Here is a 23,273-nt window from a genome sequence, read left to right as displayed (position 1 = left end):
GATACTTGGAGAGCACTGGCTCGCCCTGGCTTGGTGGTCTCCATGCCCCATAAGGTCCGGAAATGAAGGCTGGGAAAACTGTGAGATCCATTTAAAACCTGCAGATAATTAGCTGGGATGCCACAGCTGTCTAAGCCCACATACCTGAGAAGTTTGGTGAAGCCTGAAAACCACTTACTAGCTTCTGTGCAGCCAACCGGAGGGGTTGAAGCTTTCTTAGAATAACTGATAACTATTATAACATGTGTAAATAGTTCTGTTCCTTTGTTTTGTGTGTCTTTTTAAATTAATGGACTTTATTTTATAGCGACGTTTTAGATTTACAGAAAAATTGAGTTTCCATATACCCCCTCTATAATAGTTTTTTTAAATCAAATTTGAGTTATTCTTAATCATCTTTCTAAAAGTAAGATCATAAAGTGACCTATCTAGTGTTGTTTTAATAGTGTCCAATACCTTTTCCCCGCTATTAGGTGACCAGGAGAATTGTCAGTCTTATAATTTAAAATTTTGTTTTCTCTATTTTATGGCATACAATCAGAAGATATTTATCTTTGTTCTTCAGGTGCTAGAAGCACAAGAAAGCCCGTGAAATAACTGTTTCTTAGGCCTCCATTGAGATGCTCACCATTTAGAATCATTTACAATGCTGCACCAGACTCCAGGGCCAGGCCAAGAATAGGGCTGCCCAGAGGTCAGCCGGGCACTTAGTCAACGTCACCAGGAGGAGATGCCGCCCTCTGAGCTGAGAGTCTCCAGCCACGTCACTCAGGGGTCTCCTTTCACTCTCAAACCCTAACAGTTTGGGCTCCAGTTTTGTATTTTGTGACGTGTCATCAGGCCCCACTAGAGCTTAGTAAGAAACTGACAGAAATGGGGTCATGGGAAAGACAGGGTTTCACGCATCCCCTCTGAGCTGCTAGCTTGCCCTCCAGATGGCTCGGTTGGCTTCTCCAGGGTTGGTCCCTCGTCATTTTCAATTTAGAAATCTCCATCTTCCACAAAAAGTTGAGTCTTTGTATCATTCACTTTTCTCTCCTTATTTTCACATCTTTTTTTTTTCTTGTGGTAAAATATACATAACATAAAATTTACCATTTAAACCATTTCTAGGTGTACAGTTCACTGGCACTAAGTGCATTTACATTGTTGTGCAGTCATCGCCACCATCCCTCTCTAGAACTTTCCCATCATCTCATACTGAAACTCTGTCCCCATTAAACAGTACCTTCCCATCCTCCCCTCCCCTGCCCCCATTTTCCGCAATTGTGATTTGGGTCTCGATGAATTCGACTATTCTAGGTAACTCATGTAAGTGGAATCATGCAGTATTTGTCCTTTTGTGTCTGGCTTACTTCATTTAGCATAATGTCCTCCAGCTTTATCTATGTTGTAGCAGGTATCAGACTTTCACACCTGAATAATATTCCCTTGTATCCCAGAGTTTGTTTAGCCATTTATCCGTGGTAGACATCTGGTTTGTTTCCATCTTTTGGCTACTGTGAATAGTGCTTCAATAGACATTGTTGTCCAGATATCTGTTGTTGAGTCCCTGCTTTCAGTTCTTGTAGGTATATACCCAGAGTGGAATTGCTGGATCACATGGTAATTCTAAGTTTCTTTCTTGAGGAACCGCCATCTTGTTTTCCATGCAGCTGCGCCACTTAGCTTCCCGCCGCACTTTTTTAAATAAACAAAAGCCTTCCTGTATAAGACCTTTGTTTAGATATTCCTTTTTAAAAAAAGCTTTAAATGTGATGAAGTGTCAGCTTGATGCCTGACGAATGATAGATGCTCCGTGAAGTTAGAGGTACCTAAAGAAAGATGAGAATCTTCAAATAGCATGTAGACCAAGGTTCCATGTACTGAGTGAAATCTTGCAAACACAAAAAATGCTTTCTAATCTCTCTAGGGCTAAAACTATAAGCGATTCAGCTAGATTTAGTGAAAGAAACACATAATTATTGTGTCTAGAGGCTGTAAATGTGTAACTCACAGGTTAATGTTTAATGGAGTTAGTCAAGTGCAGATTTGCACAGCTTTTCTAGACGGTGTCGCCAGTTGGATTTGTGAGGCTTAATGATTAGGGGCCCCTTTTACTTTCTGAGGTGCAATTGAACTGTTTTCTCACGATGAGGGATGAAAAGAGGGCCGTCAGGCGGTTTGCTGCTAACCGTTGCTGGACCTGCTGGGCACCATAGGTCAACGTGAGGACCAAGAGAGGAAGTGAAAAGAAGCTTTCACATGTTTTCAGCCAGACGTTCTCTGGGACTGAGGGAAGAAGGGCAAAGTGTGGGCTTTGGGGCCATGTCGGGGAGACCTGGCCCATCTTCCTGAGGTGGAGAGGGGGTCTGGCCAAAGCTGGAAAGCCCTGCTGGGCCTCCGTGTTTTCTTTCTCACTCACACTGGACCTTCTGGCAAACTCTTTAAGACCCGCTGGCTTTTTTCTCTACTTTAGTCTTGGTCTTCACTGTGTCAACACCACCAGCTCTCACGATTTCCCGGCACCAGCATCCAGTTCCGGCACCCAATCTTTTCATCCCTGGTGACCTGGTAACTCCCTGGTTTAGGGTCTTCGAATGGTCTAGAAGTTTTAACGTTTCGCAGAGAGCCCTGCCCTGTCCAGTCCCCTCCCGTCTCGACACTCAAGCCAACCGGGCCTTCTGCCATGTCCCACACTCCATGCTCTGGCCCCGCAGGGTCCCACTTTCCATCCCTCTGACCTCCCTCTCTTTACCTAGACATCTCCTACTCAGTCTCCCCCACTTTCCAGGCAAGCCTTCCCTGACCACCCCTTCTCCAGACTAGGCTGGCCCCCGCCAGACACCCTGGCCGCCTTCCGTCCTTCTCCCGGGGGACTTGGCCCACCTGTGTCTCCCCATCGGGGCATCCAGGCCACCGTGACCGTGTCCCCCACTTCACCGCTGTCTTTGTGGCACCCGCCACGGTCCTGTTCCAAAGCAGATGCTCAATCAGTGTTCACTGAATGGATCTCCAGTGAAAAGGTGTTAGGGGCGTCCTTGGTCCCAGTGTCCTGTGTCCTGGTTGGGGGAGGAAGGCGAGCTTCTCTGACAGTAACATCTCTGCTGCCTGCCCTCCCCCCAGGAGAGGGGCAGTCATTTTTCTAACTGGGAGACGAGCTGACCGCATCACTCCGGGGCTCCATCTGTCTCTCTTCCGGGCAGGCTGTTCTCAGGAGGCCCAGGTCCCTGACCCACAGGACAAGGCCACCGAGCGTGTGTCCACTCAGCCTGTGCCACCAGAGGCAGAGTGTCAGGCTGACCTCTGCAGCCACCGTCGAGGCCGCCGCCTCCAGCTAAATTTTTCCTGGAACGTTGCTGACTTCCTTCCATCTCCATGATGGACTCCCAAGCCCCCTTCACATTCGGGAGGGAAAGGAAGGAATGGTATTTACTGCCCCCTCTGTTCCCCTGTGAACAAACTGCACTGCATTTGGGGGAAAAGCCCAATGTAACTTCAAAGACTGAGATGTTCCTGGGTGAAAACCGATGGCTCCGGCTGACTGGTGGTCAGGAGTCGGGGGATGGGAAAGCCGCTCTTTGCATTTCCCAGGTCCTAGAATGGCCGGTAACTGCATTTTGCAGCGGGTTTATCTCATTCTTAGGGCTCAGCTGTCACCCGGCACCTACAGGTGGGGGAAAGCAGTGAAGATCCCCACAAAGGACATTTGGTGACCTGCCTGGCTGTGCTTTTGAGGTCGTTCCAACTCACCTCCCACAAAACCTAGCAAAATCTTCCCAGAACCCTTGGTGAAATTGAACTTTGGGAGCAATTCTACAGGGAGATCCATGGAGACTAAGGACGGAAACCAGCCTCTTACTTTCCAGTTTTGATTCTTAATGTAGCGCAACACGTATCCTTTGGGATAATCCCCCTAGCATCCTGAGACGGAACTAGTGGCTCATGGACCATGGGACAGCTTATCGTGGGCTCTTTTTTTTTTTTTGGCGGTACGCGGGCCTCTCACTGTTGTGGCCTCTCCCACTGCGGAGCACCGGCTCCGGACGCGCAGGCCCAGCGGCCATGGCTCACGGGCCCAGCTGCTCGGCGGCATGTGGGATCTTCCCGGACCGGGGCACGAACCTGTGTCCCCTGCATCGGCAGGCGGACTCTCAACCACTGTGCCACCAGGGCAGCCCCGTGGGCTCTTTTTGAGGTAACTTTTCTAGTTGTTGAGAAACAGAACTCCTTCTGAAGGAGCTTTAAATACCCCTTTCCCACCTTCAGGTAACTGGTCCTGGTTCCCCTGTACTTCTGTGATGGGCCCGTCTCTCTGCCCTTCCTTCCTTGTTCATCATCTTTCTCACCCTGGCTTTTCCTCAGGGTCCACCTGAAGAATCTGAGCTTGCTTCCGAAGTGAGCCTTCCTTGATTTCCTGAGACACGAAGCTTAAGAATTTTAAGGGAAAAAACCTACTTGATCTAAATTTGCCATTACAAGTAGCCAGTCCCTCCTGCCCTCAATAAAAGGAAAAAGCAAGAAGAAAAGAAAGGGGGGGAGAGAGGCTGGATTCTGACGTGTTCATCCCGCACGTCTATGGACAGCAGCAAATTTAAAGAGAAACAAACCTATTTTATTCCACACTTCTCTTCTCACTCATGAAGCTATTTCCTTTTGTCTGTTAATTTTGTATACTGGTCCTAAACCGAGGCAATAATGGTAAAACAGCCACTAAAATCAAATAGAAATGACATTTCAAGATCATTGCCCGTAAGAGATTTACCTAAAATGTGTATCCCACGGATCCTACGTGCCAAGTGAACGTCCAAGCCCCAAACTTCTCTTGTTCTGCCAAGTGTTTGTTGCTACTTCACATGATTATCAATTGATTAGTTAGTTCCGTGATCCATACTCTGTAAAACCACAAGGGAGTCATAGCTGCATTAGTAATTAGACTTCTAATAAATAGTTATTTCTTTATTCTTGAGTAATAAACGTTAGCTCAAACGATCATTTTGAATCTTATTGTCTAATAAGGTCCTAAGAAATAACGCTGACAGAGCACAGATTCACCACTTTTATAGGGATAACTGAGCAATGTTACTTACCAAATAGACCGAACTCTTTTTTAAAAGTTTAATTTGACTGTTAAAACTAAACCTCTTTTGCCTGTGAAAAGGTTTTTCCCATCGGGTAAGAGAAAACAATTCTCCATTCACTGTTTCATTATGGCCTTGGAGGCAGGTAAGTGCTTGTGTGGAGAATTTCCAGCCGGGGGTCCTGTGTGGTATCTGGGCCCCTGCAGCTTAGGCAGCTGAGCTTTCTGTGGAGAAGAAGCACTTTGCTTCCCTGAGCACGTCTGAAGCTGGCCTCTGATATTGGAGAATTACGCTCTGTGTATTTTTCTTATCTCTGTGCCTGAGGGGGTTTTAATATATTTAAGGTTGAGGCCCACATGGAAATTCCTGTCTGGATTCCTGTGTAGAAAGCGGTGTTTGGTGTATGTGTGCTTTATTTATGTGGCACTGTTTATGTGCATTCCAGTGATCATTAACAAAGGCCTCTTGGTAGAAAACCCTGATGAAAGTGGATTTGAAAGTGGCTGTATCAGCTGCAGGTTTGGCAAGACCTCAGTGACTCTGCATTTAGTGAAAGCCCTGCATCATCACTTTGTGTTCAGCCAACCTTATATGGAGAGAAAAGGCACTTTAGTCAACCATGCTAAAAAGCAGCAACAGAAATATCACGGATTTCATTTGGGCAAAGGTTTAAAATTCTATATATTAACAGAGAATTCCTTACTTTTTCTGTAGGGGGTGTTAAGACTGGTCTGTCAACACACAATTGGTGACTTAGACTAGCTTGTGTTCATTTGCTTAGGGCCGCCGTAGCACATACCAAAACCTGGGGGCTTAAACAACAGAAATTTATTAGCAAACAGTTCTGGAAGCTGGAAGTCCAAGAGCAAGGTGTTGGCAGGGTTGATTCCTTCTGAGACCTTGCCCGTTGGCTTGCAGATGGCCATTTTCTCACTGTATCCTCACAGGGTTGCTCCTACGTCTGGGTCCTAATCTTCTCTTCTTAAAAGGACACCAGTCAGATGAGATTAGGGCTCACCCATTTGACCTCATTTGACCTTGATTATCTCTTTAAAGACCCTCTCTCCAGATACAGTCACATTCTGAGGTACTAAGGGTTAGGACTTCAGCCTGTGAATTTTGGGGAGACATAAGTCAGCCAATAACATGACTTAAGTGAAAACAAATAGCGTTTAGATATTTCATAGCTTCCTCTTCCTCTTTTGCAGATTTATATTTCATAGTCCCTTTCTTGGCTTGTTTCCTAGTCTCCAATTTGGGGACCTAGAGAACTAGTGAGACACTGTGAGAACAACGCCCAGCTTCATAGCTGAAGGCCTTGATCCTTGGAGGGATGGTCCTGAAGTTTTCCCATTATGGTTGTTCTTCCACTGGGTTACGTTTTGTTACATGTGACTAAGCTGTCCGTCTAAAAGCTGACAAGGGTTTGATGAAAGTACAAGAACATGGTATTGAAATAATTGCTACTGGTTGAGGTCAGTGGTTTGGAAAACCAGATTGGTACCCACCAGCTGCTCAGCTGGGAGTTTCATTCTTTTTCCTTGCAATCTGTAGAAGTGTGGTTTACATATTAGTACACGTGAGATCCTGGGAAGATTATGTAACCTTTCTGTGCCTCGGTTTCCTCATCTGTAAAGTAGGGGAAGTGACAGTACATATTTCATAAGAAGAACGTAGTTGGAAGGGTCTGAAGACTAGTCATTCTAATAAAGGGCTTAGCATTGTCCTTGGCCACAGCGGGCGCTACGTAGCATTAGTTTTTGTTCCTTGCACACTCTCCATCCCCTCCCCGCCACACATCCTGGGCCGTCACAACAGAAACTGCAGGGTTAACAGAAACAATTGCCACGGTGCCTGTTTAGACATGAACCCAGCGCCCAAGTGAATGTAGGAGTCTTTTTCTGGGGTTACAAAAAGAAAATTCAATGACCTTAGTGTGTGTGGACATTTGGGGGGTGTCTAGTGGATGCTAATGACTCTGGAGTGAGACCCCTGGTTTCTCATTGGGACCTGCAACTCTCAGTAGTTTGTCTTTTAACCTCTCTAAGCATCAGTTTCCAAATATGTAAAATGGAAACCACAATGACTTGAAACTCATGGGGTTGTTTGGAGTTAAATGGGATGATATACATGAAGTTCTTAGCACACAGGAGGTGAACCTGTTGGTTCTGTCCATTTTCAAATGTGAAATTGGAAAACAGAAGGTAAATGCAGTCAGTCCATTTGTAAATGACCTTGATTTCTGTCCCTCTCAAATGGGCTGCCTGATCATGCCATCTCACTTGGCACCTACAATTTGTGAAGTCTATTTTAACATATTCCACAGTGGTCCACATGCTCATAGACTTCTCCTTTTATGGTGAAAATGGTTGCAAGGCAATTGGACAGTGATGAGTAAAGAAGAGGGTGTCCTCCCTCCAGTTAGCTTGGGCATCAGTATGAAAACCAAATGGAAAGCTACTTAGGCCGGTTTCCATCATGGTGTTCTGGGACAGTGCTGGAACTTTGCAAAGGTGAAACTAACCTCCCCCAAGCTGCATTAAAAAAAACCCTGATGTTCTTCAGGACTAGCTCTAGAGGAGACAGTAAGATTAATTGCCAGGTATTTCTGAGAAGTGTTTGGTTTTCCAGTAATATTAAAAAATAGTAGACTTTAAAAATATAAATTATGGAATATATGAATTACAAAATTGGGGAAAAGGGTTTTTTAAAAATAAACTTCCAATCAGAAAAAAATGTAATTATGTTCATAGGAGAATGTTCTGGAGATATTTATGCTAGGACAAAATGGCCTTTGCATTATTTTAATTTTTAAAAAAGTGGTTTAGGGCTTCCCTGGTGGTGCAGTGGTTGAGAGTCCACCTGCCGATGCAGGGGACACGGGTTCGTACCCCGGTCCGGGAAGATCCCACATGCCGCGGAGCGGCTGGGCCCGTGAGCCATGGCCGCTGAGCCTGCGCGTCCGGAGCCTGTGCTCCGCAACGGGAGAGGCCACAACAGTGAGAGGCCCGCGTACCGCAAAAAAAAAAAAAAAAGTGGTTTAAATCGATGAAGACGGTTCTAGATTTTTAAACATTGGACATTCAGCTCCAGATATAAACTTTCATAACAGATACACAGTTCCTGATTTTCCTGATTATTGAAATCTGAGAACATCATTTTGCTTTTAATGTGCTTTAGAAACAGTGATTGTGTTCTAGAGGAAAATTGCACATGAACATGGGTACTCAACATTTCACACTTACACCATTTATAGACTAAATTTTATTGGGAGACATTTCTTGTAGGTGAACAGAGTTATTATAATGAGATAAAACCGTCCTTTGCAGGGAATAATTCAGTAGATAAATGTGAAATATTGTGGCTTCAGCTGGGTTAATTTTTTTTTTTTTTTTCTTTTTTGTGTGATACGCGGGCCTCTCACTGTTGTGGCCTCTTCCATTGCGGAGCACAGGCTCCGGACGCGCAGGCTCAGCGGCCATGGCTCACGGGCCCAGCCGCTCCACGGCATGTGGGATCCTCCCGAACCGGGGCACGAATCCATGTCCCCTGCATTGGCAGGCGGACTCTCAACCACTGCGCCACCAGGGAAGCCCCAGCTGGGTTAATTTTAAGGGGCTCTTGTGTTGCTAGAATTGGTGAGGGCTAAGATGGGGAGAAGCTTAAAACCAAAAATAAAAAAACAACAAGCCTAGAGGGAATATAGTTGGAATCATCCTGTAAGTAGCCTTTTCAGATTGGCTTCTTTCACTAAGCAATATGCATTTAAGTTTACTCTATGTCTTTTTGTGTATTAAGAGTTCATTTTTTAAATCACAATAAGATTCTGTTGTATGGATGTGTCACACTTCCTTTATCCATTCACCTATGGAAGTTTTCAACTCCTTTGGGTAAATACCAAGGAGTATGATTGCTGGATTGTATGGTAAGACTGTGTTTAATTTTTTAAGAGATCACCAAACTGTCTTCCCAAGTGGCTGTACCATTTTGCATTCCCACCAGCAACGAATGAGAGTTCCTGTTGCTCCACATCTTCACCAACATCTGGTGTTGTCAGTGTTGTGGATTTTAACCATCGTGATAAGTGTGTAACGGGCTGACTTTTTTTCTCATATTCAGCTGTGTTATCTCCAAATCACTATATGAGAAATACATTTAACACGACTACTAATGAAATATAATACAACTATTATCATTCAGAATCCTGATGGAAGAAGACATTGGAAACAAGAAAACAAGCACTTATGTCAATATTAACACTGTTAATAACAACAATAATAATAATAATACAAATTTATTTGTGAGTATTTTTTGAGTTTGTTTTGAAGACAAATGCCATCAGGAAAACATTTACAAGATACATTTCTGATTAACACTTATGAGCAGTTAGCCTCAAGAGCAGTGAGAGACACTGGCCATCATCGGGTGGCAACGCTCTCAAGAGGCACTTTGGTTTTTGAGCACTTGTTACTGATTTTCGATTGACAGTTTTCAGTGTCTTTGTTCCAGGTCTTTCAAGTCGCTTATGTCATCATCAAAGCTGCTAATGCCCCTCGGCCTGGAAACTGGATTTTGGAGCATTCTCTGGACGGCATGGAGTTCAGCCCCTGGCAGTACTATGCAGTTAGTGACACGGAATGTTTGACTCATTACAATATCACTCCAAGACGGGGGCCGCCCACTTACAGGGCAGACGACGAAGTGATCTGCACCTCCTATTACTCCAGGCTGGTGCCGCTTGAGCACGGAGAGGTATGGCGCCCCCTGCTGGCCAGGAGGTCTGTTTTTTCATCAGTGTCACCTCCAGGGACAACCTAGCCATCACAGAGCCAACAGGAAACACTCAAAATAGAGCTCTCCTGGTACAGATCACAGAGATCTTTAACTATCTAGCTGCTGTAGTTAAGGTGCCATTGACTGGTGTCTACTGATGATTAATGTCACCACTGACACATTTTACTTTATTGATTTCTTCCCTTCAGGGAGATCCCTCAACCTTCACTGTGCTGTGATTTAATAACTCCATCAGATCATTCTCAGAGCATCTTTCTCATGACACCAAGGCAACAAGATTTGTTAAAATATTAAAGAGAGCGAAAATGCTTCTAAAATATAGAGCTCCCAGTTTTCTCTGGGAAGTTCTCCCTGCCCCTGGAGGTGTTCAGGGTTGGAGATGGTTCATGAAATATTCCAGCTCCGTGCTCTCCATGCCCGGACTGCACACACATCCTTAAGTCAGAGTGTAATCAAAAACAAGCCATGCCTTGGTAGCATACCTTGATGAGCTAAAACTACAAAAACCCTGCAAGTGCTTTTCACAGCAGGAACTCTGCAGCAAGCCCTGCATTGTTTCAAGAGCAGAGATGAGAAAATGGGAGTTACAAAGCTTTCTGGCACTTTCCCCCACTCTCCCCAGTCTATTCATGACATTTAGAATCTGTTTCAGAGAAGCCTGTGGATACACGTCAAAATGCCCTCACCTCACTGGGAGAAGTGGTCCTGTTTAAAAGTTTCCCGCAATGTCTGAGACACTGCAACGAATAACTTCAATAAACTGAACTTGGGCTGTGATCATGCTGTTCACAAGTGTCAATGAATATTAGACAGATTTCTATAAGAACCCCATTGTTTGGTTTGATTTTAGATAGTATCTGTAAAGATTATGTCCTGAATGTAAACAATCAGGGTTATTTTTTGCATGCTTAAAATTGATATTTGTTTATTTTGATGTCTTTATCTCTAGATTCATACATCGCTAATCAATGGCAGACCAAGCTCTGATGATCTTTCACCCAAGTTGTTGGAATTTACTTCTGCACGATACATCCGCCTGCGCTTACAGCGCATTCGAACCCTCAATGCTGATCTTATGACCCTCAGCCACCGGGACCCTAAAGACCTCGACCCTATTGTCACAAGACGAGTGAGTGTGGCAGGGCTCCTGACCGCTGAAAAGTTTATGTTGTTTCAGGGAAATAGACTTTTCCTCCCAGGTTGGCCTTTTTTTCTTATTTTTGTTGAAGAACGTTAGTTATGCTTTGTTAAAAATGCCACCTTTAAACGAGGTTATGGTTCTGACGTGGTGCCCTCAGGTCCCCCTGTCCCCACCCATCCCATAACGCCATCATGCAGCAGATGTAGTGGTCATTTCTTCACCTTCTAATCTGGCTCTACATCTGATCAAGCAAGTGAGAATGGCTGGAGTTTTTTCCCACTTAGAAGAAAATTTCAAAGTTTGAGATATAAGCTACATCCAGGAAAACGTACATATTTTCAGTGTATAGTAAACGTATAAGGCTTGTGGCAACAAACATTTCCAAATCCCTTGGATAAAGTAGGAGTGGGATTACTTAGTTACAGGATAGCTATGTGTTTAATTTTTAGGAATTTTCTAAGCCTTATCGGAAGCAGCTGTGTCATTTTACAGACCAGCAGTGTGTGAGGGCTCTGGGTGCACCGCACACTTTCACACATCGGGGCGTCGGTCACTGTCACCTCAGCCGTGCTGATGTGCATGCGGTGGCATCTCCTCGGGGTATTAATTCGTATTTCCCTGATGACTGATGTTGAGCGTGTCCTTATTTGTATCTGATGACATTTCTATCCATTTTTAAATTGGGTTATCCATCTCCTTATTCCTGAGTTATAAAAGATCTCTATGTATGCTGTGTAGAAATCCTTTGTCAGTTGTGTCTATACTGCAAATCCCTTCTCCTGCCCTGGTTTGTCTCTTGCTTATCTGCTTTTCCTAACTATGACTTCTGAGGAGTAGATGGTTTAATTTTGATAAAGTCCAGTTTATCGTTTTTCTTTTATAGTTAGTGCTTTCTATTCCTTTCTGAAAAATATTTGCTTATCGCGAGTTTACACAAATATTTTCCGATGCTTTCTTATAATAGCTTTATAGTTTCAGCTTTCACGTTTATTATCCTTTTCTTGTTAATTTTTGTATTTGGTGTGAGGTAGAGGCGAAGGTTGTTTTTTCCCCATGTGTATATACAATTGTTCCAGCACCATGTGTTGAAAATACTTTCCTTTCTCCCTTTAAATTGTTTTGGTGCCCTGTTGAAAATTACTTGACCGTATCATTGTGGGTGCGTTTCTGGACTCTATACTGTCCCAATGATCTATTTGTCTATCCTTATGCCAATAACAGTCTTTCTTGATTACTGCAGTAAATCTTGAAGTCAGGTACCATGATAGTCCAACTCAGTCCTTTTTCAAGATTGGTTAGGCTGTTCCAAGTTCATTGTGTTTCCTTATAAATTTTAGAATCAGTTTGTCAATTAATACCAAAAAGAAGGAAAGAAAGAAGGAAAGAAAGTAGGAAAGAAATAAAGAAAGAAGGGAAGAAAGAAATCCTGCTAAGACTTTCATTGGGATTCCATTGATTCCATAGATCGAGTTAGGAGGAATTTTGGAAGACATTTTGACAATATTGGATCATCTAGTCCATGAATGTGCTATACCTCCCCACTTATCTCTGTCTTCTTAAGTTCCTCTTGGCAATGATCTATTATTTGTTTATTTGTCAATCTTTTGTTCAGTTTATTTTTAAGTATTTCATGTTTTTGAATATTAGTGTTAATGGTTTGCTTTCTAACATTTATTTTCCATTTGTTCATTGCTAGTGTATAGAAGTACAATTAATTTTTGTTGATTGAGACATTGCCAAATTCACATATTCTAGTAGTTTTTGATAGATTTTCTATGTACACAATCATGTCATCTACAGATAATGACAGTTTAGTCTTACTGTGCACTCTGTTTGCTTTTGACTTCTTTTTTCTTGCATTATTGAACTGGCTGGCACCTCCCATAGAATGTTGAATAGAAATGGTAAGAGCAGATTTCAAGAGGAAAGCACTTAATCTTTCACTGTTAGCTCTAGGTTTTCCATAGACACGCCTGCATTAGACTGAAGAAGTTCTCTTCTACTTCTGGTTTGCTGAGTTGTTTTTTAATTGATGGTGTTGCCTTCTGTAAAATGCTTTTTGTGCATCTAATGAAATGATCATATGATTTTTCTCCTTTATTCTGTTAATGTGGTGATTTACATTTATTGATTTTTTTGTGTGTTAAATTAACTCTGCACCGATGGGATAAATCCTAATTGGTCATGAGTTATTCCTTTTTATATAGGGCTGTGTTCAATTTAGGAATATTTTTAGGGTTTTCAGTAACATGGCCTTTGAATATGACTGCCTCGGTTTAAGATGCAGCCAAGTTGAGAAATTCTTTTTAAACTCCTTTGGTTTCTGTTGATGAGCTAATTTGAACATTTTTTTTTAATGAATAATTTATTTATTTATGGCTGTGTTGGGTCTTCGTTTCTGTGCGAGGGCTTTCTCTAGTTGTGGCAAGCAGGGGCCACTCTTCATCGCAGTGCCTGGGCCTCTCACTGTTCTGGCCTCTCTTGTTGCAGAGCACAGGCTCCAGACGCACAGGCTCAGTAATTGTGGCTCATGGGCCCAGTTGCTCCGTGGCATGTGGGATCTTCCCAGACCAGGGCTCAAACCCGTGTCCCCTGCATCGGCAGGCGGACTCTCAACCACTGCGCCACCAGGGAAGCCCTGAACATTGTTTACATTAATTGAACATAAATATTTTATTTATATTTACTTGTGCATGAAATATAGTTTAAAATGCATATCTGTGTTTTTGATTACCAATAACAACTGAGATATTTGTTGGAGTGCCAACATTTTCTTCTCACTGAAATAGAAGAGGTTTTAATTTTTGCTTGTTACTTTCTTTTTCCTTAGTATTACTATTCAATAAAAGACATTTCTGTTGGAGGAATGTGTATTTGTTATGGCCATGCTAGTAGCTGCCCATGGGATGAAACTATAAAGGTGAGTTATAGTATTTCACATTTTACTAAAAATTCAAAATAGCACTTGTAGCTATAATATTTGCATTGCACTTTTTTATTCAAGGCATGTGTTGAAAGTTATAAAATCAAGCCACAAAAAAAGATTTTCAGATAATTTAACTGGTTTAATTTTTTTAAACAATTTAATTTTGTGTTGGTAGGAGAATATGTTTCTTTTTTTTTTTTTTTTTTTTTTTTTTCGGTACGCGGGCCTCTCACTGTTGTGGCCTCTCCCGTTGCGGAGCACAGGCTCTGGACGCGCAGGCTCAGCAGCCATGGCTCACGGGCCCAGCTGCTCCGCGGCACGTGGGATCCTCCCGGACCGGGGCACGAACCCGTGTCCCCTGCATCGGCAGGCGGACTCTCAACCACTGCGCCACCAGGGAGGCCCAGAATATGTTTCTAATTAAATTCTTTCCATAAATTTTTTTTTTTGGAGGTGTTTAAAAAAAAAGGTAACGTAAAATTTACCATTTTAATCGTTTTTAAGTGTGCAATTCAGTAACCTTTTGAATTTTGAAGCTCTTCTCTATAAGATAGTCAAGTGAAAATCACGTGCAGTTAGAAATCATGTTTATACTTTTTTTTTTTAACATCTATATTGGGGTATAATTGATTTACAATGGTGTGTTACTTTCTGCTTTATAACAAAGTGAATCAGTTATACATATACATATGTTCCCATATCTCTTCCCTCTTGCGTCTCCCTCCCTCCCACCCTCCCTATCCCACCCCTTCAGGCGGTCACAAAGCACCGAGCTGATCTCCCTGTGCTATGAGGCTGCTTCCCACTAGCTATCTACCTTACGTTTGGTAGTGTATATATGTCCATGCTTCTCTCTCGCTTTGTCACAGCTCACCCTTCCCCCTCCCCATATCCTCAAGTCCGTTCTCCAGTAGGTCTGTGTCTTTATTCCTGTCTTACCCCTAGGTTCTTCATGACATTTTTTTCCCTTAAATTCCATATATATGTGTTAGTATACGGTATTTGTCTTTCTCTTTCTGACTTACTTCACTCTGTATGACAGACTCTAGGTCTATCCACCTCATTACAAATAGCTCAATTTTGTTCCTTTTTATGGCTGAGTAATATTCCATTGTATATATGTGCCACATCTTCTTTATCCATTCATCCGATGATGGGCACTTAGGTTGTTTCCATCTCCGGGCTATTGTAAATAGAGCTGAAGTGAACATTTTGGTACATGACTCTTTTTGAATTATGGTTTTCTCAGGGTCTGTGCCCAGTAGTGGGATTGCTGGGTCATATGGTAGTTCTATTTGTAGTTTTTTAAGGAACCTCCATACTGTTCTCCATAGTGGCTGTACCAATTTACATTTGCACCAACAGTGCAAGAGTGTTCCCTTTTCTCCACACCCTCTCCAGCACTTATTGTTTCTAGATTTTTTGATGATGGCCATTCTGACTGGTGTGAGATGATATCTCATTGTAGTTTTGATTTGCATTTCTCTAATGATTAATGATGTTGAGCATTCTTTCATGTGTTTGTTGGCAGTCTGTATATCTTCTTTGGAGAAATGTCTATTTAGGTCTTCTGCCCATTTTTGGATTGGGTTGTTTGGTTTTTTGTTATTGAGCTGCATGAGCTGCTTGTAAATTTTGGAGATTAATCCTTTGTCAGTTGCTTCATTTGCAAATATTTTCTCCCATTCTGAGGGTTGTCTTGGTCTTGTTTATGGTTTCCTTTGCTGTGCAAAAGCTTTGAAGTTTCATGAGGTCCCATTTGTTTTTTTGTTTTTTTTCCCATTTCTCTAGGAGGTGGGTCAAAAAGGATCTTGCTGTGATTTATGTCATAGAGTGTTCTGCCTATGTTTTCCTCTAAGAGTTTGATAGTTTCTGGCCTTACATTTAGGTCTTTAATCCATTTTGACCTTATTTTTGTGTATGGTGTTACGGAGTGATCTAATCTCATACTTTTACATATACCTGTCCAGTTTTCCCAGCACCACTTATTGACGAGGCTGTCCTTTCTCCACTGTATATTCCTGCCTCCTTTATCAAAGATAAGGTGACCATATGTGCGTGGGTTTATCTCTGGGCTTTCTATCCTGTTCCATTGATCTATCTTTCTGTTTATGTGCCAGGACTATACTGTCTTGGTTACTGTAGCTTTGTAGTATAGTCTGAAGTCAGGGAGCCTGATTCCTTCAGCTCTGTTTTTCTTTCTCAAGATTGCTTTGGCTATTCGAGGTCATTTGTGTTTCCATACAAATTGTGAAATTTTTTGTTCTAGTTCTGTGAAAAATGCCATTGGTAGTTTGATAGGGATTGCATTGAATCTGTAGATTGCTTTGGGTAGTAGAATCATTTTCAAAATGTTGATTCTTCCAATCCAAGAACATGGTATATCTCTCCATCTATTTGTATCATCTTTAACTTCTTTCATCAGTGTCTTATAATTTTCTGCATACAGGTCTTTTGTCTCCTTAGGTAGGTTTATTCCTAGATATTTTATTCTTTTTGTTGCAATGGTAAATGGGAGTGTTTTCTTGATTTCACTTTCAGATTTTTCATCATTAGTGTATAGGAATGCAAGAGATTTCTGTGCATTAATTTTGTATCCTTCAACTTTACCAAATTCATTGATTAGCTCTAGTAGTTTTCTGGTAGCATCTTTAGGATCCTCTATGTATAGTATCATGTCATCTGCAAACAGTGACAGCTTTACTTCTTCTTTTCCGATTTGGATTCCTTTTATTTCCTTTTCTCCTCTGATTGCTGTGGCTTAAACTTCCAAAACTATGTTGAATTAGAGTGGTGGGAGTGGGCAACCTTGTCTTGTTCCTGATCTTAGTGGAAATGCTTTCAGTTTTTCACCATTGAGGATGATGTTGGCTGTGGGTTTATCATATATGGCCTTTATTATGTTGAGGAAAGTTCCCTCTGTGTCTACTTTCTGCAGGGTTTTTATCATAAATGGGTGTTGAATTTTGTCAAAAGCTTTCTCTGCATCTATTGAGATGATCATATGGTTTTTCTCCTTCAATTTGTTAATATGGTTTATCACATTGATTGATTTGCGTATATTGAAGAATCCTTGCATTCCTGGAATAAACCCCACTTGATCATGGTGTATGATCCTTTTAATGTGCTGTTGGATTCAGTTTGCTAGTATTTTGTTGAGGATTTTTGCATCTATGTTCATCAGTGATATTGGCCTGTAGTTTTCTTTCTTTGTGACATCCTTGTCTGGTTTTGGTATCAAGGTGATGGTGGCCTTGTAGAATGAATTTGGGAGTGTTCCTCCCTCTGCTATATTTTGGAAGAGTTTGAGAAGGTTAGGTGTTAGCTCTTCTCTAAATGTTTGATAAAATTCGCCTGTGAAGCCATCTGGTCCTGGGCTTTTGTTTGTTGGAAGGTTTTTAATCACAGTTTCAATTTCATTACTTGCGATTGGTCGGTTCATATTTTCTATTTCTTCCTGGTTCAGTCTTCGAAGTTTATACATTTATAAGAATCTGTCCATTTCTTTCAGGCTGTCCATTTTATTGGCATAGTGTTGCTTGTAGTAGTCTCTTAGGATGCTTTGTATTTCTGTGGTGTCTGTTGTAACTTCTCCTTTTTCATTTATTGATTTGAGTCCTCTCCCTCTTTTTCTTGATTAGTCTGGCTAATGGTTTATCTATTTTATCTTCTCAAAGAACCAGCTTTTAGTTTTATTGATCTTTGCTATTGTTTCCTTCATTTATTTCTGATCTGATTTTTATGATTTCTTTCCTTCTCCTAACTTTGGGTTTTTTTGTTCTTCTTTCTCTAATTGCTTTAGGTGCAAGGTTAGGTTGTTTATTCGAGATGTTTCCTGTTTCTTAAGGTGGGCTTGTATTGCTATAAACTTCCCTCTTAGAACTGCTTTTGCTGCATCCCATAGATTTTGGGTCGTCATGTCTTCATTGTCATTTGTTTCTAGGTATTTTTTGATTTCCTCTTTGATTTCTTCAGTGATCACTTCGTTATTAAGTAGTGTATTGTGTAGCCTCCATGTGTTTGTATTTTTTACAGATCTTTTCCTGTAATTGATATCTAGTCTCATGGCGTTGTGGTCGGAAAAGGTACCTGATACAATTTCAATTTTCTTAAATTTACTAAGGCTTGATTTGTGACCCAAGATATGATCTATCCTGGAGAATGTTCCATGAGCACTTGAGAAAAATGTGTATTCTGTTGTATTTGGATGGAGTGTCCTATAAATATCAATTAAGTCCATCTTGTTTAATGTATCATTTAAAGCTTGTGTTTCCTTATTGATTTTCATTTTGGATGATCTGTCCATTGATGAAAATGGGGTGTTAAAGTCCCCTACTATGAATGTGTTACTGTCGATTTCCCCTTTTATGGCTGTTAGTATTTGCCTTATGTATTGAGGTGCTCCTATGTTGGGTGCATATTTACAATTGTTATATCTTCTTCTTGGATCGATCCCCTGATCATTATGTAGTGTCCTTCTTTGTTTCTTGTAATAGAGTCTATTTAATGTCTATTTTGTCTGATATGAGAATTGCTACTCCAGCTTTCTTTTGGTTTCCATTTGCATGGAATGTCTTTTTCCATCCCCTTACTTTCAGTCTGTATGTGTCTCTATGTCTGAAGTGGGTCTCTCGTAGACGGCATATATATAGGTCTTGTTTTTGTATCCATTCAGCCACTCTGTGTCTTTTGGTGGGAGCATTTAGTCCATTTACATTTAAGGCAGTTATCGATACGTATGTTCCTATTCCCATTTTCTAAATTGCTTTGGGTTCATTATTGTAGGTCTTTTCGTTCTCTTGTGTTTCCTGCCTAGAGAAGTTCCTTTAGCATTTGTTGTACAGCTGGTTTGGTGGTGCTGAACTCTCTCAGCTTTTGCTTGTCTGTAAAGGTTTTAATTTCTCCATCAAATCTGAATGAGATCCTTGCTGGGTAGAGTAATCTTGGTTGCAGGTTTTTCTCCTTCATCACTTTAAATATGTCCTGCCACTCCCTTCTGGCTTTAAGAGTTTCTGCTGAGAGATCAGCTGTTAACCTGATGGGGATTCCCTTGTGTGTTATTTGTTGTTTTTCCCTTGCTGCTTTTAATATTTTTTCTTTGTATTTAATTTTTGATAGTTTGATTAATATGTGTCTTGGCATATTTCTCCTTGGATTTATCCTGTATGGGACTCTCTGTGCTTCCTGGACTTGATTAACTATTTCCTTTCCCATATTAGGGAAGTTTTCAATTATAATCTTTTCAAATATTTTCTCAGTCCCTTTCTTTTTCTCTGCTTCTTCTGGAACCCCTATAATTCGAATGTTGGTGCATTTAATGTTGACCCAGAGGTCTCTGAGACTGTCCTCAGTTCTTTTCATTCTTTTTTCTTTATTCTGTTCTGCAGTAGTTATTTCCACTATTTTATCTTCCAGGTCACTTATCCGTTCTTCTGCTTCAGTTATTCTGCTATTGATCCCGTCTAGAGTATTTTCCATTTCATTTATTGTGTTGTTCATCATTGTTTGTTTCATCTTTAGTTCTTCTAGGTCCTTGTTAAGTGTTTCTTGCATTTTGTCTATTCTATTTCCAAGATTTTGGATTATCTTTACTATCATTATTCTGAATTCTTTTTCAGGTAGACTGCCTATTTACTCTTCATTTGTTAGTTCTGGTGGGTTTTTATATTGCTCCTTCATCTGCGGTGTGTTTTTCTGTCTTCTCATTTTGCTTATCTTACTGTGTTTGGGGTCTCTTTTTCGCAGGCTGCAGGTTCGTAGTTCCCATTGTTTTTGGTGTCTGTCCCCAGTGGCTAAGATTGGTTCAGTGGGTTGTGTATGCTTCCTGGTGGAGGGGACTAGTGCCTGTGTTCTGGTGGATGAGGCTGGATCTTGTCTCTCTGGTGGGCAGGTTCACGTCTGGTGGTGTGTTTTGGGGTGTCTGTGGACTTATTATGATTTTAGGCAGCCTCTCTGCTAATGGGTGGGGTTGTGTTCCTGTTTTGCTAGTTGTTTGGCATAGGGTGTCCAGCACTGTAGCTTGCTGGTCGTTGAGTGAAGCTGGGTGCTGGTGTTGAGATGGAGATCTGGGAGATTTTCGCCATTTGGCATTATGTGGAGCTGGGAGGTCTCTTGCTGAGCAGTGTACTGAAGTTGGCTCTCCCACCTCAGAGGCACAGCACTGACTCCTGGCTGCACCACGAAGAGCCTTTCATCCACACGGCTCAGAATAAAAGGGAGAAAAAGTAGAGAGAACAAATTAGTAGAAATAGCAATAAAGAAAGAAAGAAAGAAAGAAAGGAGGGAAGGAAGGAAGGAAGGAAGGAAGAAAAAGAAAGAAGAAAAGAAGGAAAGAAGGAAAGAAAGAAAGAAAGGAGGGAGGGAGGGAGGGACAGTGGGAGGAAGGAAGGAAGGAAAAAAAGAAAGAAAGAAGATAAAGTAAAATAAAGTAAAATATAAAGTTATTAAATTAAAATATAATTATTAAGAAAAAATGTAAAGAAAAACAAAAACGGTTGGATAGAACCTTAGGACAAATGGTGGAAGCAAAGCTATACAGACAAAATCTCACACAGAAGCATACACATACACACTCACAAAAAGAGGAAAAGGGGAAAAGATCATAAATCTTGCTCTCAAAGTCCACCTCCTCAATTTGGGAATATTTGTTTTCTAAAGGAGGGAAGGAAGGAAGGAAAGAAGGAAGGAAGGAAGGAAAGAAAGAAAGAAAGAAAGAAAGAAAGAAAGAAAGAAAGAAAGAAAGAAAGAAAGAAGATAAAGTAAAATAAAAGTTATTAGAATTAATTATTAAGAAAAAAAAAAGGGACGGATAGAACCCTAGTACAAATGGTGGAAGCAAAGCTATACAGACAAAATCTTACACAGAAGCATACACATACACCCTCACAAAAAGAGGAAAAGGGGAAAAAATCATAAATCTTGCTCTCAAAGTCCACCTCCTCAATTTGGGATGATGCGTTAGTCTATTCATTTATTCCACAGATGCAGGGTACATCAAGTTGATTGTGGAGCTTTATTTAATCCGCTGCTTCTGAAGCTGCTGGGAGAGATTTCCCTTTCTCTTCTTTGTTCTCACAGCTCGCAGGGGCTCAGCTTTGGATTTGGCCCCGCCTCTGCATGTAGGTTGCTGGAGGGCTTCTGTTTTTCCGCTCAGACAGGACGGGGTTAAATGAGCCGCTGATTCGGGGGCTCTGGCTCACTCAGGCCGGGAGGAGGGAGGGGCGCGGAGTGCGGGGCGGGCCTGCGGCGGCAGAGGACGGCATGACGTTGCGGCAGAGGACGGCGTGACGTTGCGGCAGAGGAGGGCATGACGTTGCGGCAGAGGACGGCGTGACGTTGCAGCAGCCTGAGGCGCCGTGCGTTCTCCCGAGGAAGTTGTCCCTGGATCCTGGGAACCTGGCAGTGGGGGCCTGCACAGGCTCCCCGGAAAGGAGGTGTGGATAGTGAGCTGTGCTCGCACACAGGCTTCTTGGTGGCGGCAGCAGCAGCCTTAGCGTCTCATGCCCGTCTCTGAGGTCCGCGCTGTTAGCCGCGGCTCGCGCAGCCTCTGGAGCTCCTTTAAGTAGCGTTCTTAATCCCCTCTCCTCGCGCACCAGGAAACAAAGAGGGAAGAAAAAGTCTCTTGCCTCTTCGGCAGGTCCAGACTTTTCCCGGACTCCCTCCCGGCTAGCCGTGGTGCACTAATCCCCTGCAGGCTGTGTTCACGCCGCCAACCCCAGTCCTCTCCCTGCGCTCCGACCAAAGCCCGAGCCTCAGCTCGCAGCCCTGCCCGCCCTGGCAGGTGAGCAGACAAGCCTCGGGCTGGTGAGTGCCGGTCGGCCCTGATCCTCTGTGCGGGAATCTCTCCGCTTTGCCCTCCGCACCCCTGTTGCTGCGCTCTCCTCCGCGGCTTCGAAGCTCCCCCGACCTCCGCCACCCGCAGTCTCCGCCCACGAAGGGGCTTCCTAGTGTGTGGAAACTTTTCCTCCTTCACAGCTCCCTCCCACTGGTGCAGGTCCCGTCCCTATCGTTTTGTCTCGGTTTTTTCTTTTGCCCTACCCAGGTACGTGGGGAGTTTCTTGCCTTTTGGGAGGTCTGAGGTCTTCTGCCAGCGTTCAGAAGGTGTTCTGTAGGAGTTGTTCCACGTGTAGATGTATTTCTGGTGTATCTGTGGGGAGGAAGGTGATCTCCGCGTCTTACTCTTCCGCCATCTTCCCCTCGTCTCTCCGCCATCTTCCCCTCGTCTCTCCGCCATCTTCCCCTCGTCTCTCCGCCATCTTCCCCTCATCTCTCCGCTATCTTTCCATCGTCTCCTATACTTTTTAAAAGAAGGATTCTCCTCCTTTTAACTTCACCCTCTTTCTTTTTTTGTGGTGCTAAATCAAGGTAAAATAAAGTTTCCCTCTTTTAACGTAGTATTAAGTGAAGAAGAAGGCATTCTCTTTTCTTCTTTTAAAACTTACACGAAGCTACTTATTTTTACCCAATGTTCGTAATAATTTAACTCCTGAATCGGATTTTTTTTTTAAATTTTTGTTTATTTATTTTTGGCTGCGTTGGGTCTTTGTTGCTGCACATGGGCTTTCTCTAGTTGCGGCAAGCAGGGGCTACTCTTCCTTTTGGTGCGTGGGCTTCTCATTGCGGTGGCTTCTCTTGTTGCGAAGCACAGGCTCTCGGCGCGCGGGCTTCAGTAGTTGGGGTACCTGGGCTCAGTTGTTGTGGCTTGCGGTCTCAGTAGTTGTGGCTTACGGGCTCTAGAGCACAGGCTCAGTAGTTGTGGTGCACGGGCTTAGTTCCTCCGTGGCATGTGAGATTTTCCTGGACCAGGGATCGAACCTGTGTCCCCTGCATTGGCAGGCGGATTCTTAACCACTGCACCACCAGGGAAGCCTAGGACTTTTATTATTGCTGAAAAAACAGAGATGAGTATCAAGAAAGTTACTAGTAGGAGCTTCCAAACCTTTCAGGTCAATGTGTCTCTTTTGAAAAGTTCTTTTTTGTTAAGCCATATGTTAGTTTTGGTTTATTCCTTCTCACTTCTGTTTGTAACCAGGTCATATGTTTTTTTTTTCCTCTAAAAATTATATGCTAGTTTGCTTGATTGTAAACTCTTGCTGTGTATTTGACTGTGATGGGTTCTTTCTAAATAAAATTAAGAAAAACATACAGGTAAATTTTCAGATGCAATTTTATATTCTTTACTGCCTAGAAATTCCAGTGTCAGTGTGAACATAATACGTGTGGTGACAGCTGCAATCGGTGTTGTCCTGGGTACCGTCAGCAGCCCTGGAGGCCCGGCACTGTTTCCTCTGGTAACACGTGTGAAGGTAAGTTCACTGAGAATTGCAAGGATGTGAAGTTTTCCCCCTTCATA

The 23,273-nt window shown here is 42.5% G+C and overlaps 1 protein-coding gene across 1 annotated transcript in view; it reads left to right on the top strand.

Annotated features, from left to right (window-relative positions):
* The window catches only part of LAMA1 (laminin subunit alpha 1), a 165,748-nt gene that overhangs the window by 44,431 nt on the left and 98,044 nt on the right, over positions 1-23,273 (top strand). Inside the window, exons 4-7 of the mRNA XM_033439381.2 lie at positions 9,570-9,812; positions 10,804-10,983; positions 13,826-13,915; positions 23,109-23,226. Coding sequence (XP_033295272.1) covers positions 9,570-9,812; positions 10,804-10,983; positions 13,826-13,915; positions 23,109-23,226 — 631 coding nt within the window. The remainder of the gene's footprint in view (positions 1-9,569; positions 9,813-10,803; positions 10,984-13,825; positions 13,916-23,108; positions 23,227-23,273) is intronic.

This window comes from Orcinus orca, chromosome 15, assembly GCF_937001465.1.
Source record: "Orcinus orca chromosome 15, mOrcOrc1.1, whole genome shotgun sequence".
NCBI classification, from domain to species: domain Eukaryota; kingdom Metazoa; phylum Chordata; class Mammalia; order Artiodactyla; family Delphinidae; genus Orcinus; species Orcinus orca.
This window is presented reverse-complemented; position numbering and strand designations above follow the sequence as displayed.